Source organism: Phyllostomus hastatus, unplaced genomic scaffold (assembly GCF_019186645.2).
Source record: "Phyllostomus hastatus isolate PE091 unplaced genomic scaffold, TTU_PhHast_1.1 phas_scaffold_442, whole genome shotgun sequence".
Taxonomy (NCBI): domain Eukaryota; kingdom Metazoa; phylum Chordata; class Mammalia; order Chiroptera; family Phyllostomidae; genus Phyllostomus; species Phyllostomus hastatus.
The window spans coordinates 4,924,563-4,940,685 of NW_025334030.1; the positions used below are offsets into that span (position 1 = coordinate 4,924,563).

Here is a 16,123-nt window from a genome sequence, read left to right on the forward strand (position 1 = left end):
CAGAAGTCTCTTTCCTAGAGAGCAACACCGAATGTTTCCTTTCACAGTTTTCAAGGCTGGCATTTCAGCTTCAGCCAAGCAAGCCACTAAACTTGACAGAGTAGACTGGATGTGTTCCCCAAACACCCTCATCCCACCTTCTGGAACACTCTCTACCTGGAAGCAAAAACAGCTTACAGTACAGGAAGGACAGGGACACTGTGGAAACTAAGCTCAGCAGTCACTCTGGTTGGCCTTTTGAGAATAAATTGTTACCTTTCCTTAGAGGTTGGTACATTTTTAGAAAACTATCCCCAAAATACCTGTAGCTGCTGCTACCACCACTAATACTATCTGATACCTAGTGTTCCTCAAGCTTGGGTGGAGTTTCAGGCTATATTCACTCATATAAAACACTGAAGCAGGTGGAAATGGGGACACTCAGAAGGCTTTCTGACCAGCTCAGCATCGGGAGGCCCCTAATGGAGGTTCCTCACAGGAGTAGATGGCAATGGCACCTAGGAACCAACTCTGTTGTCCTTTTCGGCTGATGTCTTCAGCCCTTCATCCTGCTGCAGCTCTGACCCCCACCCCCCAGCCCTCAGGCTCATTCCTCTACACATGATGTAGTCTTTCACAAGAATCTTTTATATTCCATTTACTCCACTGAGTATGAAAGAAGAGTGGATTTCCATTTGTTTTTACTTTATTTCATCCTTTTAAAAATTCCATTTATGTGACTTTTACAATGTGAAAAAAAATCAGCTAATGATAAAAATCTGGACTCCTTGGAGAAATGGCTGATCCTGAGCCTGAGGCAACAAATGTACTAGATGATCCCTGGCTAGCTAGGCTCAGTGGGTTGAGCACTGGCCTGCGAACCAAAAGGTCGCTGGTTCAATTCCCAGACAGGGCACATGCCTGCATCCTGAGCCAGGTCCCTGTTGTGGGGTGTGTGAGAGGCAACCGGTTGATGTTTCTCTTCCTCTCTTTCTCCTTCCCTTCCCCTCTCTCTAAGAAAGAAAGAGAGAGAGAGAAGAGGGAAGGAAGGAAGGAAGGAAGGAAGGAAGGAAGGAAGGAAGGAAGGAAGGAAAAGAAAGAAGAGAAAGAGAGACAGAAAGAGAGAAAGAAAGAAGGAAAAGAAAGAAAGAAAGAAAGAAAGAAAGAAAGAAAGAAAGAAAGAAAGAAAGAAAGAAAGAAAGAAAGAAAGAAAAGAAAAGAAACTGTATGAGTTTGCAGATGGTGATAGGGGAAATGGTTTAAGTTCTCTAGACAACGGTGTGGCAGTCTTCTAAAGATGAACATCTACATACCCTGTGACACAGGGATTCACTCCCAGGTACAAACCCAGTAGTGACTCACATGTGTGGTCACCAGAGACATATAAGAACTACTTGAAGTAGCTCCAAACTAAAAACCACTCACTGTCTAGCCACAATAGAATAAATAAATAATGCAATGGGGTATGCAACACATGGATGAGCCCCCTGCTGTGGAATGAGTAAGACCAGAAGAAGAGTTCCAATTGTGTGACTTCATTTACATGAAGTTCAAAAACAGATCAAACAAATTGGTTGTGGATGGAAGAATAGTGATGATGGGGGAGGGGAAGTGAAGAGAAGGGGGCACCAGAGGAGCCCCAGAAGTGTTGGTAAGTTTTTATTTGATCCCCATGCTGGCTAAAAGGCTGTTTTCACTTGGTAGAAATCCAGCATGCTCTTACTTTATTTTAGCTTCATGTACATTTCTGTATGCTACATTTAAAATGTTTAAAAAAATAAATGAGGAGAAACCAGTTCAGTCATTGCTATGGTCCAGGCAGGAGATAATGGTGATCTGGACTTGGGTGATGGCAGTGGAGGTAGAGAAACAGGCATATTTGAAAAATATTCAGGATGTCAGACGTATAGAACTTGGAGACTGGTAAGATGTAAGAATGAAGTAAAGTGAAGAGGTCAAGAATAAATCCAGATTTCTGGTTTGAGTGACTACATGGACTGTACTACATTTACCAAAATAGAAAATACCAGAAAAGAAGCACATATGATGTGAAACATTAATTCATCTACACTCAGTGAGGATTTACTATGTGCTGGGCATTAGGGATACATCAATGAACAGCAACAAAGCCACTCACATGGAATTTGCATTTATTTATTTGGCTGGACAAGTCAGTTTTGAACATGAAGTCTTAGAGACTTTTATGAGACAACCAAGTAGCAATGTCAAGTGGACAGAATTGAGAGGTAAAATATGAATATAGGGATACTGCTACAGAGAATGGTTTCTGAGGCCACAGAGGCTATGAAACCTCCAAGGGAGGTTATTAGTTATCTCTTGCTATGCAACAAATGATCCCAAAACACTATATCTTAAAACAAATACTTGTGCCCTGGCTGGTGTGGCTCAGTGAATTGAGTGCCAGCCTATGAACCAGAGGGTCACTGGTTTGATTCCCAGTCAGGGCACATGCCTGAGTTGCAGGCCATATCCCAGTGGGGGGCAAGTGAGAGGCAACAACACATTGATGTTTTGATGTTTCTGTTCTTCTCTTCCTCTCTCTCTAAAAATAAGTAAATATAAAAATTAAAAAATAAACCAAATATGGTACTTGTTATCTTAAGGTTTCTGCACCCAATGGGACTTAGCTAGGTGCCTCCAGCTCAGGGTCAAGTTATACTCAAGTTGTCAGCTGGGGCTGTAGTCTCATCTTAAGGCTTGACTGGGGGAGGAGAACCCACATTCACTGGCCTTGATTTCTCAAAACATAGGCTCCCCACAGACATGACTCCCCCTGGGGAGGAAGCAAGAGAATGAAAGTATGCATATGAAGGCCCCCAAGAAAACCACAGTCTGTTTACAACCTAATCTCAGAAGTGACACTCAACACTAACCAGACTGGATTCCATTTATTAGAAGCAATAACTAAATCCAGCCCACTCTCAAGTGGAGTGGATTCCACTAGGGTGTAAATAACAACAGGTAGGAACCAATAGAGGCTGGGAAGAAATGGAGTGAGAAGAGGCCCCTTAGGCCAGCGCTTTTGTAGGATGTCAATAGTTAATGGTCAGGCAAAGAAAGAAAGATTGGTGGAGAAGAAGAGACACTGGAAAGGTGGAAAAAAAATAAATAAAATAAAATAAAATAAAATAATAAAATAAAATAAAATAAAATAAAATAGTGTGGCTCCTAAAAATCAGGAAAGTTCTAAGGAAGATGGAAGTTCAAATCCACTGAGAGGTCAAACTGGGAACCAATGAACCATAAAGACATGGTCCTTGGCTTAAAGTCCAACGGTCAGGGTAGACAAAAGCCAAATAGACAAAAAAGAAGCAACTGAATTACAGACTATTAAGTGCTATGAAAGAAATTAGAGTGCAAAGAGAGAATGCTTTTTAAAGAGCAAACAGAAGCAGTCTTCCCAAGGAGACTGAAATTTAAGAATGAAGAGGAACTGGCAAAGTGGGGTTGGAAGTGAAAGCACCCATTCCAGGCTGAGACGGCGAGGTGGGATCAGATAGGCATGTTCAGGGATTGAAAGGTGGTGACTGAAATGTGGCAGGTAAAGGAAAAGAAGTTAGATGAGATCCATGGTAGGAGAGGCCTTGGATGGGCCCTAGGGTGAGCATTTGGGAAGAGCCTGGAGCAGCAGAGTGAAAGGAGTCAAATGTCTTGCCAGAGCTACACAGCAGCAAATGTCAAGCTGAGGCCTTTGAATCTTCAGACTTCCTGCCAATGAGAGACAAGGAGATGGGAAACTTGGGGGACGGCAAATCTGCAGACACCGAAGAAAGGTTGGCACATGCCAAGGCTCACCTTGTGTTCTTCTCAATATCCCTAGCACTTCTGTACCAAGGCCAGTCCCCTTGAGGGGACTTGGTGTTTCCTCAGTGAGGTGTCTGGCTGTGCCATAAACACCCTGCAATGACTCCTTCATGATTGAGACTGCCCAGAGGGAAATGTTGGGGGTACAGCTGCAGGAGAAGGTGTTATTAATGCAGTTTAGAGACATACACTTAGACCACTGAATTAACCAGAGGCTATTCAAGGGATTATAGCACTTTTTAAAGTTTATTTTTAATTTTTAAAAATCTTTTTATTTATTTTTATAGAGAGAGGAAGGGAGGGAGGAAGAGAGGGAGAGAAACATCAATGTGTGGTTGTCTCTCATGTGGCCCCCACTGGCGACCTGACCTGCAACCCAAGCATGTGCCCTGACTGGGAATTGAACTGGCCACCCTTTGGTTCACAGCCCATGTTCAATCCACTGAGCTACACCAGCCAGGGCTCGGATTATAGCACTTTTAATAGGAATTTTTCCTAGAGTTGGAGGAGTTTTCCCTTTGCCCTGAACTATTCTAAATGGAAAAATCCTATAGAAGTTGAAAATACAGGGAAATTTGTTTTTCCTTTGAAATTTCTGAAGATGAAGACACCATCAGTCAGCACTGTCGGGCACTTTTGCTGACCTACCTGATACAAAAAAAATTCTAAGGTAACAAGGAGAATAGTTGAAGTTTACATTTTCGAAATAATTTTAGGAGATATTGAAACATATCCCAAGTAGGTAGATGAATATTAAAAGTTCCTTGGGAACGTGTTTATCATTTACTAGAGATAAAGCAACAATCCAGCAACTTAACAGGCATTTTTGTCCGTTCGTGGATAATACTCTGGGAGAAGGGAATGTATTTTCAAAGATCAGGAAGAATGTGAAAGGAATTAAATGTTCATTAAGCCCCTTTTTTTCTGCAAAGCAACTTCAGTTAATGAGAAGTCAAAAGGAATCTCTTCCACAGGGACCTAGTCCCGCCCAGACTGTACGCCCCGTGGCGGTAGCACCTGCCCGTTCCACTCAGCCCGCGGCCCTGGGGTCGGGGACAGTGCGGAACACACATTAGGGACGCAATTTTCCGAGTGAATGACTGGTGCAAGCACGTGGTGAGCCGTGAGCGGCAATACTAGTCAAAGCCCTTCTGCAGGCGGGCGGGCGGAGGTTTACAGACGAAGAAGGCCAAAGGTTAAGTGTTGGTTTTCTCTCACTCCAGGCCTTTCCGCCTGGCTATATTTCTGGGTCAAGCAGTCTCTGCTTTTATAACATATTTCCAGAAAAAGTGTGAGCCTGAGTGGGGGGCTGGGGAAATCCATGTTAACAGCGACCTCCGAATCTTCCCGGGGCGTTCCCCGCCAGCTCCCGCAGGCTCTCCGGACACTGCAGGCCCAACGCCCGGAGACAACCTGGTGGGATCCTTACCGGGACAGGTCAAGTTCCTGCAGTTCTCCCGGCCCAGCCGCCCCCACTCGCAGGGGTCAAGTACGTGGCCACGTCCTTGAAGGCCAGAGCCATGGGCGCACAGGTAAGTTCTGGGGTCAAAGGCAGGCGCTGCAGCTCTGAGGGCGGGTCTCAGGACCCAGGTCAGGTTCTGGGGGCGGTGCCTCCTCCTGCCCCTCCCCTCAGCCCCGCCCAGAGGCGGGCGGCAGCAGCCCGGGACTGGGAACTCAGCCGGAGGAGTCCGCTCTGTGGGGAGCCCCGGGTCCGGGGCGCCCGGCAAACCCTGGAGTACTTTGGGCTCCGCGGTGCTGCTCCTCAGCCAGTTCGTCCGTCCCGATAACATGTCAGGCGCTAGGCTAGGCGAGGGGAATGTGGAGCAGACAAGGGAAACCCCACTGTCCGCAGGGAGCTTGAGGTCCAGTGAGGCCCACACTAGACAAATAAAGAAACCAGAGAAGCCCCGGTGCTAAGTGCAGGAAGACAGTGACCCTGCAGAAGAGCCAGACCAAGCACGGGGTCTGACCCCTACATGTTTGGTTCGAGGGGCGGCTAGCCCCCAGTCTCTGGCCACTGCGTAGGTGGCCCCAGGTCCCCAGGACAGGTGGCCGTGGAAATGCACCCTCCAGGCTACCACCTAGAGCACAACCCAAAAAGGCCCCTTAGAGCAGAGAGAAAAGTTTGATTTTGTAGTTAGAGTCAAAGGTGAGTCACTTCCCCTCCCAGGAGCCTCTGCTTTGTCATTGGTAAAGCTGGGGTCAAAAGCCACCTGGCAGCATTCTTGAGAGGATTTTAGGCGGCAGTGTTGATGGCTCCCTCCCTTCCCCCATTACCCAGTCCTATTTTCTTTTGAGGGCCCACCACTGTTTTCTCCTGCACCCTGGCGTGTAAGCAAGCCCCTGAGGTCAGGGCCTGTTTACTTCTGTGTCCTCAGCACCCACCACTGTGCCTAGCACAGGGCAGATGCTTGGCAAAGATTTGTTGCATGAACGAAATGCCTAGCAAGGAGCCCAGCACACAGCAGGCATTTTAAAATGGTAGCTCTTCTCTGTTCCCCCGACCCCCAACAAAAGTACAGGCGGACAGACCCCCCAAGGGGCATAGGACCAGTTCTGATTAGGAGGGGGGCAGTTCTTACTTAGAGGGGTAGTTAGATTCATAAGCAGTCTGAGGTTGGAATCTGGATTGACCCCATCTTTATTTCTCTGGCCCCGCCTTGCCTTCTCCCCCACCCCCCACCCCGCTCCCCAACTGGGAGTTTAAGGGTTAACTCTAGGATGCCCCCTCATCACCTGCATGGGACTGGGGCTGGGAACTTCCTGTTCCATTTTCCTGGAGTCCTTCCCCAGGCTGGCTGAGCCTGAATCTGGTCCTGTGGGCCTCAGAGAACCCCAGCACCTCTATCTCTGGAGAGGGGACCCTGAGTGGTGAGTGGCAGAGAGACCTGGGGTGCAGGCTGCCAGGATAAACGTAGGGGTCATAGCAGCTTGGAGAATTTGGGGTGGGGTGGGGGTGACGGTTCCAGGCCTGGAAGGGGGATTAGTTAGCTGGAGGAAAGTCTTGGGAAGGTGTGGGTGGTCCATGCTGGGGAGAAGCCCAGAGCCAGCCAGATCTGTGGACCTGTGGCGGAGGGGACGTCAGGGAGGTTGCAGGACTTCCTATGACATGGGCTTGCTGTGTCCCCTGAAAAGGGAAAGGTAGGCTCCACATGCCCCCGGGAGGACTGACCAGCCTCATCCACTCAGCTCAACACGAGGAGTGGAGCCCCGCCAACAGAGACGAGCCACTCCTGCCAACTGTGTCCAGAGAGAAAGGACGAGTTCGTGGCTGAGGAGTCCCCACCCTGGACTCTCCTGTTGTGTGGGTGGGCTTTGTGGCAGCAAGTCTACCGTGGGCTCCAAATTATGTTGGTCAAATGTTAGAGGGTGAGTGTAGAGTTTCCCCAACGTACCTAGCCCAACCCCCACAGATATGCATATTAACAAAGCTTTTGTGTGCTGGAGAAGTGGAGTGGGGGAGCCTCAAAAGCCAACTTCCCTTGAATTTGAATTCCACTTCTTTCAAAAACCTTTTGGTGAGACCTGACCGGGAGATTCCGGCACCCCTGGGTACCTAGACCTGATGACTGGAATTTGGAAAATGCTTATATTTTCTGATTCATAGTGCGATATTCTAGCTAAGACAAGACAAATCACACAGCGCTGGAGGAAAACTGGGTCCTTTTCTGTTTCTGAGCTTTGGCACAGCGGTCAAGATCAGCATTCTCACCTTAGAGCAAATCTTGTCTTCACCTGGGGTGACCATGGAAAAATTAGTCCTCCTGCCTAAATATAGTCTTTGCACTCGTCAAATGGAGAAATAATTTGCCCCGGGGGCTGGAGTGGGATTCACCCACCCATATAGCTAAGCACTCAGAACCTCCCAGCTGTTAATGCAGGGTCCTGATTACACGTGATCAGTTCTCTAATTATTTTGCTCTTGCTACCAAAACACAGTGAAACAAAACCCCATTTTTCTGAATATTTATTAAAGAGCTTTTCAGCACAATTTTGTATGCATTCATCAAAAATTACAACTGCAAGGTAGCCATTATATTCTCATTTTGTTATTTCTACTAACAAACATTGAAGTCACTGCAAGCGCTGGGTGAACAGTTACTGAAAAAGAGCCAGTCTCTTCTTGAAGACCAAGGGAAGAAACAGTCAGCCAAGACTGGGACACAGAGTAACCGGCAGGGGCAGGGACTGGTGGCTTATGTGTTGTGGAGTCCCAGAAGTGAGGGGACAATGGGGTGAAGGAGCCAGAGGTAAAAGGAAAAGCCCTGTGTAGGGTCGATGACATGGTGCAGGAAAGAATGAACGTTGCAGAGACTGAGGCTGGGGTCCAGAGAAGTGCTGGGGGAAGGAAGGGGAAAGACTGGAGAAGCTGGAAAGTGGGGAGAGGGGAGGGAAGCTGGGAAGCTGCAGGACTGTGGGGGAGGGGGAGGCTGGAAAGAGGGGGTGGGCCTGGTTAAGTGGTCAGGATACAGGCCTGAGTCTTTGTTTTAGCTTCTCTCCCCTCACCCCACTCTGAGGCAGAAAGTGTAGGCCCAAGCTTCTAAAAATATACAAGTTTTCTCTGTTCTACTATTTCACACTCCACTTATCCTACCTGAAAAGGAGGTTTAGAGAATCCTCAGCCCTTTCTCCTCTGAGTCCCCTTTTAAGATCTTGGGCTCAACAAACTGTTCAAAGCTCTGGACTAAACTGCCTTTCCCCTGGCTCCATCGACAAGGTTGGGTTACCTTCCTGGGTAAATGTTTGTACTTCTGAGCATTGGTGTCCTCATCTGTAAAATGGGGACAACTGTTAGCTGTGCTTGTTTGTATTATGACCTAGTAGTAATGAGAATGATGGTAGCTAGTCCTTGTGCACGCCCACCACTTTGTCCCTTTAGGTGCTGGAAAGTGATGCTGAAGGCTTTCTTCTCATTCCCCTGCCCCATGTCCATGGGGTGGGGGTGGGGAGGCAAGGTTGGGAGAAGCTCATTTGTAGCCCTGAGGCTGGAAAGCAGGGAGGGCAGAGAGCAGTTGGGACTTGGGTTTCCATATCCATAAAATAATTCCTACCTGCATTAAAGTATAAGTGTTCCTCAAGTTCTGTAACAAAAGTACAGGCCTGTTCAAAAAAAGGGTAAATCTTCTGGGTTGTGCTGAAGGACGAAACTGAGTCCTTGTGAGTATGACTGAACTCGGGGCAGCTCCCCCTTTGGTAACTGGGCTACCCCCAAAAAGAAGGGAGTAGCCCTACAGAACCCTTTGGAGTTTGGGAGGAGAGGAGGAGGGGGCAGTTGTCCATCACATGGACCCAGTGGCCCCTGGTGGCCAGTTAGAAGCACTTTTTATTGCTGGCCAGACTCACAGGGATGGATTCCTCCCAGAGGGGTAGACCAAGGAAGACTCTAGAATTAAAAAATAATAATAATAGAAAAGAAAAGGAAATGACTGCCTCTCTTGCCCATAACCCAGTTCCCATGGGCACACCCACTTGGGACCTCCAAAATGGGCAAGGCAGCTTTGGCCTGCATTGGGCACACTGACAAATTTATGCAAGCTGTGAGCCTCTCTCTCCCTTGGAGACCCATCCACCAACCCCAGTTCCTTGGCTTATCTTGACTTCAGTCTCTGGAGTTGGGTGAGGAGGTGAGTAGACTGGAAGGAACACCAGGTGGGGGTGGGGGTCAGCCCTGCACTGGTCAGCTGAGTGGCCTTGGCCTTGACTGCTTCCTGAGAGACACTTCCAGAGCCATAAAGCAAGGGTCAGGATGTCTAGTCAAAGGTCATACGGGTGGGGACCCAAAAAAACCCTGGATTTATTTATTACAATATCGTGTATTTATTCTGACATGTTTAAACTTCAGTCACCTTCAAAGTGCTCTCCATTTGATGCAATACACCTAATCAAGACTTTTTTTCCACAGCTCAGAACAGTTTTTGAACTCATAGATTTTGATGCCTTTTAGTGCTTCTGCCATTTTTTGTTTCACCTCCTCCACATCAGCAAAATGTTTCCCTTTGAGGATTTTTTTCATCAGGGAAATGAAATAAACTTACTCAGGTGAATAGGGAGGGTGGGGCATGGGGATCATGCCATTTTTGGTCAAAAACTGCTGAACACTCAGGGTGGTATGGGCAGATGCACTCGTAAATCACCCATCACGAAGTGGGCAAACTTGTTGACAGTCTTCCAAAAAACTCACTGAAGCTGAACACAGCCTCTCACAACAACGCTATCTGGCACACTGATACAGATGGGTTCCTAGAACACTCACCTAGTGGGGGAAGCCTGTACTACAAGGGGCCCACCCTCCAGAAGATAATGCCAGTTTTTTTGGGTCCCCCCCCACATGCATAAGCTTCTCCCCTAACCGTTTATCCTTAAAATTCATAAACTTCCAGATACGTTGAAAGAGCAATTGCTACAATTTTGCATGTTGATCCATCAATATGGCTGAACCCTCAAGCCCCTTCACTTCCAAACCCTTCAACATCTAAGAATAAAGATATTTCCTACATGCCACAAAACTGAAATGCCATCTCAGAAATTCATTTCCATTGTCATCTAGTGTCCCATGTTCAAATTTTCCCAATTGACCCCAAAATATCTTTGAGAGCCTCTTAAAACTCAGGATCGGATCGAGTTTCATGCATTTGGTTGTAAGGAGTGTTAGTATCTAGAGCGAGCACTTCCTACAGACACTCATTTTTATGACAGACTGAAGAACCTGGGCCAGCCGTTCCAGATCATATCCTGTCTTTAGGGTTTGTTTGATTGTTTCCTTGAGGGATCATTTGACTTGTTCTCTACAATGCCCTTTACACTGGAAGTTGGGTCTGAAGGCGGAATTGGATTGTGATGGAACATTTTTGGTAAGGACCCATCTTCGGTGGTGCCATGTACTCCCCTTGGTGTGACATCAAGAGGCAGGGAAAGCCAAATTGTCCTCTCCCAGGGGAATGCCATCTTTGGTTGCTGGGGTAAAGTGAGGTGGAGTTCTAACTCCTGCAGGAGAGAACAGTAATACAGAGCTGTCCCTTTTCTCTGCCTTTTGGTGTGTTGGTCTGGCTGAGCCATTACCCATGGCCATTGTGAGAAACAATTCCTCTGGAGGCTACATCTTTAGGCATCTCTTAATACCACAGGTGTGGGAGCAGAGAGGGAGAGAGACCCAAGAGTGGGAAGAGCTGTGGTGAGGTGTCCCCCAAGGTGAAGGATGCTTGTAGAAACTGTCCCTGCTGAGCGGGAGCCAGAGCAGCTCGGAGGAGTAAAACTGGAGGAGGAGGAGGAAGAGGCTGCCAGCCCGGAGGACCCCAGGCGGCCAGAGATAAGGCTCCGACCAGAAGTGGCTCACCAGCTCTTCAGATGCTTCCAGTATCAGGAGGACATGGGGCCCAGGGCATCGCTGAGCCGGCTCCGGAAGCTCTGTAGCCACTGGCTGCAGCCAGCACTACACAGCAAGAAGCAGATCTTGGAGCTGCTGGTGCTAGAGCAGTTCCTAAGCGTGCTGCCCCCACACCTCCTGGCCCGGCTTCAGGGCCAGCAGCTGAGGGATGGCGAGGAAGTGGTACTGCTGCTGGAGGGTGTCCAGAGGGAGTCCGTCGACGTGGGGCCACTGGTAAGAGGGTGGCAGCCGGGCGGGCTGGATAACTGGTGGGACGGACAGGGACTTTATGGCCCCATTAAGAATCACTGAACATTCCACTTTCCTGCCATTGCCAATTTCTTCTTAACCTCCTAGCTCCTCCTCTTCTGACTCTCCTTTGTCCTATTTCCCTTGGGAGTCAGTAAGACATGGATTGCCACCCTGTCTGTTGCCTGACATGGTACATTTTTAACAGGATTTTAGTTTTAACACTGGCAAGAATTGTCCCCGTGCAGACATCACCTTGGAAGAACAAGGGGACCCTTCCCAGGTGTCCATCCATAGCCCCAAAAAGGAAGTGCCCCCAGAAAAGCCTCCAGCCCTAGAGCCAACGAAAGGACTCCTGCCATCCCAGCCAGGGCCCTCTGAGTCTGCTGAGCTGGGGGCCTGGAGACGTCCCACACATTCAAAGCAGCCACTGAGCCCAGGTTCCAAGAGGACATTTCAGGCCCTGCAAGAGAGTGGTGAGGAGCTACTGCCCGAGGGAAGGTGGGAACTGGGAGGCCAGGTGGGGAGACAGGTGGGCAGCCTCTGGTTGACAGGAATAGATGAGCGCCAAGATGCCTCTCAGAGGCACTTGGTGAGAAGCGCACGTCCTCACAGCCTCATGGTGGATAAGGCTGGCTTCTCACAGCTCTTTCTCTCCCTCCCAGTGCTGTCAGCCCCCCAGGACCGTGAGCTGTGGCCTGAGAACTCCCACGATCAGGAGCTGGCTGCTGTTCTGGTGAGTTGGGCTTGTCCCCTCACTCCAGGATGTTCGTCTGCCTCTGCAGTTTTAGCAAATCTATGTCTTCCTGAATTTAAGCCAAGAAAGCTCTTCATTTCCCTCAGGTCTCAGAGCCTTGTTCCTCACTCGTGGGTTTTTGCCCCTCCTTTCACAGGAGTCCCTGACCTTTGAAGATGCCCCAGTGAAGAAGGCGTGGCCTGTGCACCCTCTGGGTAAGAACCCCTTCCAGGGCTTATGACCAGTGAAGCTCTTCCTTTTTCTTGGGATGTGATTCTTGAACATCCAGACCCTCAAGACCCTCCAGACATTTGGACCTAATTTGGCTAAAATGGGCTATTGTGATGAAAACATATAGATATCTTCTGGAGGGGTGTGTGTGTGTGTGTGTGTGTGTCCAGAAAGTATCTAGCCATGTACTATGAAAAATGGAGGCATTTACTGAAGAAGGTACAAGATACAAGAAACATTGCATGTAGGGAAATGACACCTCAGTCCCCTTCAAAGTTGGCACCTTGGGACTTTACACAAAGCTCCCAATTGCCACCAGCTGCCTCTTTGTATTTTCCTGAATCTCATCAACAGTCTGAAATCTCTTCCCTTTAAAAGGTGATTTTAGTTTTGGGAAAAGGCAGAATTTGCAGGGCACCAAATCTGGGCTGTAGGGAGTGCTCAGTCACCTGGGTGATATGATGTTTCTCAAAAACAGTCTGCATGAGATGTGATGCATGAGTGGGCACGTTGTCGTGATAAAACTGCCTACCACTGGTTGCCCATAACTGCAGCCTTTGAATCATCTGCACAGTTTCAGCGGAGGAATGTTCAAGGTTAATGCAAAATTTAATCAGATTCGTTGCTCTACTTTCTCAGTCATTTTGAATGCAACTGCCACATGGTGCAAATGCTCACTCATCAGCATCTACACCCCCACTGATTAGTATAGTGAAGTCATCGTTGCTCACAAATGCACATTCCAGTCCATGCTCCTTGGCTGCCAGGTTACATCAGTGTCGCACAAACCATTCTTATTATGTAAACAATGGTTGGACTTTTTCTGGATAGGCATCATATATATAGATATGTATATACACACACACACACAGACGTACACAGGTGGGCAAAATGAGTATGTGAAACCAAGTTTATTCTTGTGTTATTACTTATCATTGTATTATTTTTCATACAATCAACTGTAAGCCTGTTTTTACCCCACCCTGTATAAATATTCAAAGCCTCAGGTGTGTGGTCTAATCATCGACCTCTTTAACTCTGAGCTTTTAAAATCAGTGGCCATGGGAGTGCTTGCTAATGGGTGTGGGGTTTCCATGTGAGTGAATAACCAGGTTCCGACACTGGGGAGAGGTGACAGTCACACAATACTGTGAATGTATCTCACGGCCGGGAATTGTACACTGTTGAACAGTTATGGTGGTGAATTGTATGTCACTTGTTTTTTACCCCACGCCCTCTGCCAACCCACCAGCTTTGCAGGATCCTAGGTTTCTTTCCACTTCCAGGCAATGAGGTCCTGGTGGTTTCTAGGAGCCCTGGGAATAGGCCTGACCAATCCTGATTTTTGCTTGTTTTACAGGATTTGGAAGCAGAACCCCAGATGGGGCATTTCAAGAAGAGCCCAGAGGGGTTGCCTGGTCTGCTGCCATCTCCGCAGAATCTCAGGAAGGTAGTCCAGGGGCGACAGAAGAGCCCCATGCGCAGTCACTTGGGCAGGGCCCTGAAGTGAGCAGCCCTCATGCAGGAGAGTCCCCTGATGGTAAGAGTGATGATGTTCTAGAGGCCAAAGTGGCCGGAGGGGCCTCTAATCCGGAAGCAGAGACGAAGTTCATCTGCACAGAATGTGGGGTGAGTTTCACGAAGCTGGCCCGCCTGGAAGGGCACCAGTTGCGGTCTCACCCCGGAGCGCGGTCCTTCCCATGCCTGTGCTGTGGGAAGACCTTCGGCCGCAACTCTATCCTCAAGCTGCACATGCGCACGCACACGGACGAGCGGCCACATGCCTGCCACCTCTGCAACCACCGCTTCCGCCAGAGCTCACATCTAAACAAGCATCTGCAGACACACTCCGAGCCTGCCTTCCTGTGTGCCGAATGTGGCCAGGGCTTCCAGAGTCGGACCAGCCTCCTGCAGCACCTGTTGGCTCACGCCCAGGACCAAAAGGCGTCCTGTACCACGGAGACCAAGACCAAAGCTCCAGAACTGGCTGTTGTCCTGTGCTCCCATTGTGGCCAAACCTTCCAGCGCCGCTCCAGCCTCAAGCGCCACCTGCGGATTCACGCCAAAGACAAGGGCCACCAGCGCTCCGAGAACTCAGACAGCCTACACCGGAGCCCTGATGAGCGCAGGCCCTACGTGTGCAGCGACTGCGGCAAGGCTTTCCGGCGCAGTGAGCACCTGGGGGCCCACCTACGTGTGCACACGGGCGAGCGGCCCTTCTCCTGCCAGGTCTGCAGCCGCAGATTCAGCCAGAGCTCCCAGCTGGTCTACCACCAGCGGGTGCACACGGGCGAGAAGCCCTACGGCTGCCAGCAGTGCGGGAAGCGCTTCGTGCGCCGAGCTAGCCTCGCCCGCCACCTCCTGACACACGGTGGCCCAAGGCCCCACCGTTGCACCCAGTGCGGCAAAACCTTCAGCCAGACTCAGGACCTTGCTCGCCACCGGCGCAGCCACACCGGCGAGAAGCCCTGCCGCTGCAGCCAGTGCGGCGAAGGCTTCAGCCAGAGTGCCCACCTAGCTCGCCACCAGCGCATCCACACAGGGGAGAAGCCCCACGCCTGTGACACCTGTGGCCACCGCTTTCGCAACAGCTCCAACCTGGCCCGCCACCGCCGCAGCCACACCGGTGAGCGGCCCTATGGTTGCCAGACATGCGGTCGGAGTTTCCGACGCAACGCCCACCTGCAGCGGCACCTGGCCACCCATGCAGGCACAGGGGATGCGGTGTCCGGGCAGGCCGAGCCCCCTCAAGAGTGCCTAGAGTGTGGCAAGAGCTTCAGCCGAAGCTGCAACCTACTGCGTCACATGCTGGTGCACACGGGGGCCAGGCCTTACTCCTGCACGCAGTGTGGCCGCAGCTTCAGCCGCAATTCCCACCTGCTGCGCCACCTGAGAACCCACTCCCGGGAGACCCTGTACTAGCTTCACTCAGGTTCCTCCAGGCCTACCCTGTGGGCCTCTCCCTGCCTCCTCTGCAGCCGAGGCCTGCAGGAGAGGTCCCTGCACCACCCTCCTTGGCCACAGCCCACCCCCACATCCCTCTGGCTCCCGTTAACCCTGCATTAGTTCTTCCCTTCCCGGGAAGCATCTGTTCCTGCCCTCAGGAGCGTATTTCAAAGTGCCCAAGTAAAACAGCCTTTAAAAAAATAAAAGATTTTTGTATTTAAGCACTGATTTTTACAGAATGTGGTATGAAGATGAACTAAATTTACAACTTAAATGGTTCATGTAAATTGTCTTCAAAATACATTACACCTAAGATGTTAATAAGATTTTATATGCATTTTGGAAGAAATCTCACAGAAACAGCTGCTGTTTCAATGAAGCTAGCCCATTTCACATCTCTTTTGGCCAGTCCACCGCAGTCAATTGAGGGGGTTGTGTGCACTTTGCTGTTTGTATGAAACCACTCCCGGTGATGATTTATCTTCTCTGTTTGTAGGACAACTCGAGTCATGAAGCGAATGCCTGATTAAAATGTTTTAAGGAGAACTCTGTGTCGATGGCATCTCTCATTTAATTCCGGCCATCCTGCTGCTTTAAGGTCAAGTGTGACTTGGTTCCTCTCCTCTGCTGATGTGGCCATGCGGCTGGGGTTCCAGCCTCCCAGGGTCGCCAACAAGCCCTGTGTTGCCCTCAGCACCTCCATCATGGCCACTGCAGAGGCCTGTCCTAAAACAGCCTTCTCATCTTTTACATTCACCTGAACGCCATCTGCTGTCTTCCCCACTGTGCCACAC

General features: G+C 49.5%; 2 protein-coding genes across 2 annotated transcripts; one reads left to right on the forward strand and one right to left on the reverse strand.

Annotated features, from left to right (window-relative positions):
• Positions 1-5,041: 5,041 nt before the first annotated feature.
• On the forward strand, positions 5,042-15,510 carry ZSCAN10 (zinc finger and SCAN domain containing 10). Its single transcript, XM_045820878.1, has 6 exons — positions 5,042-5,336; positions 10,929-11,401; positions 11,625-11,892; positions 12,082-12,152; positions 12,310-12,367; positions 13,744-15,510. Exons 2-6 carry the CDS (start codon positions 11,000-11,002, stop codon positions 15,303-15,305), a joined length of 2,361 nt encoding a protein of 786 aa, XP_045676834.1. The 5' UTR covers positions 5,042-5,336; positions 10,929-10,999; the 3' UTR covers positions 15,306-15,510.
• Positions 15,502-15,864, reverse strand: LOC123807224 (pterin-4-alpha-carbinolamine dehydratase 2-like). Its single transcript, XM_045820881.1, has one exon. The coding sequence runs from the start codon at positions 15,838-15,840 to the stop codon at positions 15,658-15,660; it is 183 nt and encodes a 60-aa protein (XP_045676837.1). The 5' UTR covers positions 15,841-15,864; the 3' UTR covers positions 15,502-15,657.
• Between the last annotated feature and the right edge of the window lie 259 nt (positions 15,865-16,123).

Bases quoted from the DNA above. Each gene is read 5' to 3' on its own strand.
- ZSCAN10 (XM_045820878.1), top strand. From the start codon at position 11,000: ATGCTTGTAGAAACTGTCCCTGCTGAGCGGGAGCCAGAGCAGCTCGGA. The intron at 11,402-11,624 runs GTAAGAGGGTGG...CATTTTTAACAG, and splicing joins CCGTCGACGTGGGGCCACTG to GATTTTAGTTTTAACACTGG. The intron at 12,153-12,309 runs GTGAGTTGGGCT...CTCCTTTCACAG, and splicing joins AGGAGCTGGCTGCTGTTCTG to GAGTCCCTGACCTTTGAAGA.
- LOC123807224 (XM_045820881.1), bottom strand. From the start codon at position 15,840: ATGACTCGAGTTGTCCTACAAACAGAGAAGATAAATCATCACCGGGAG.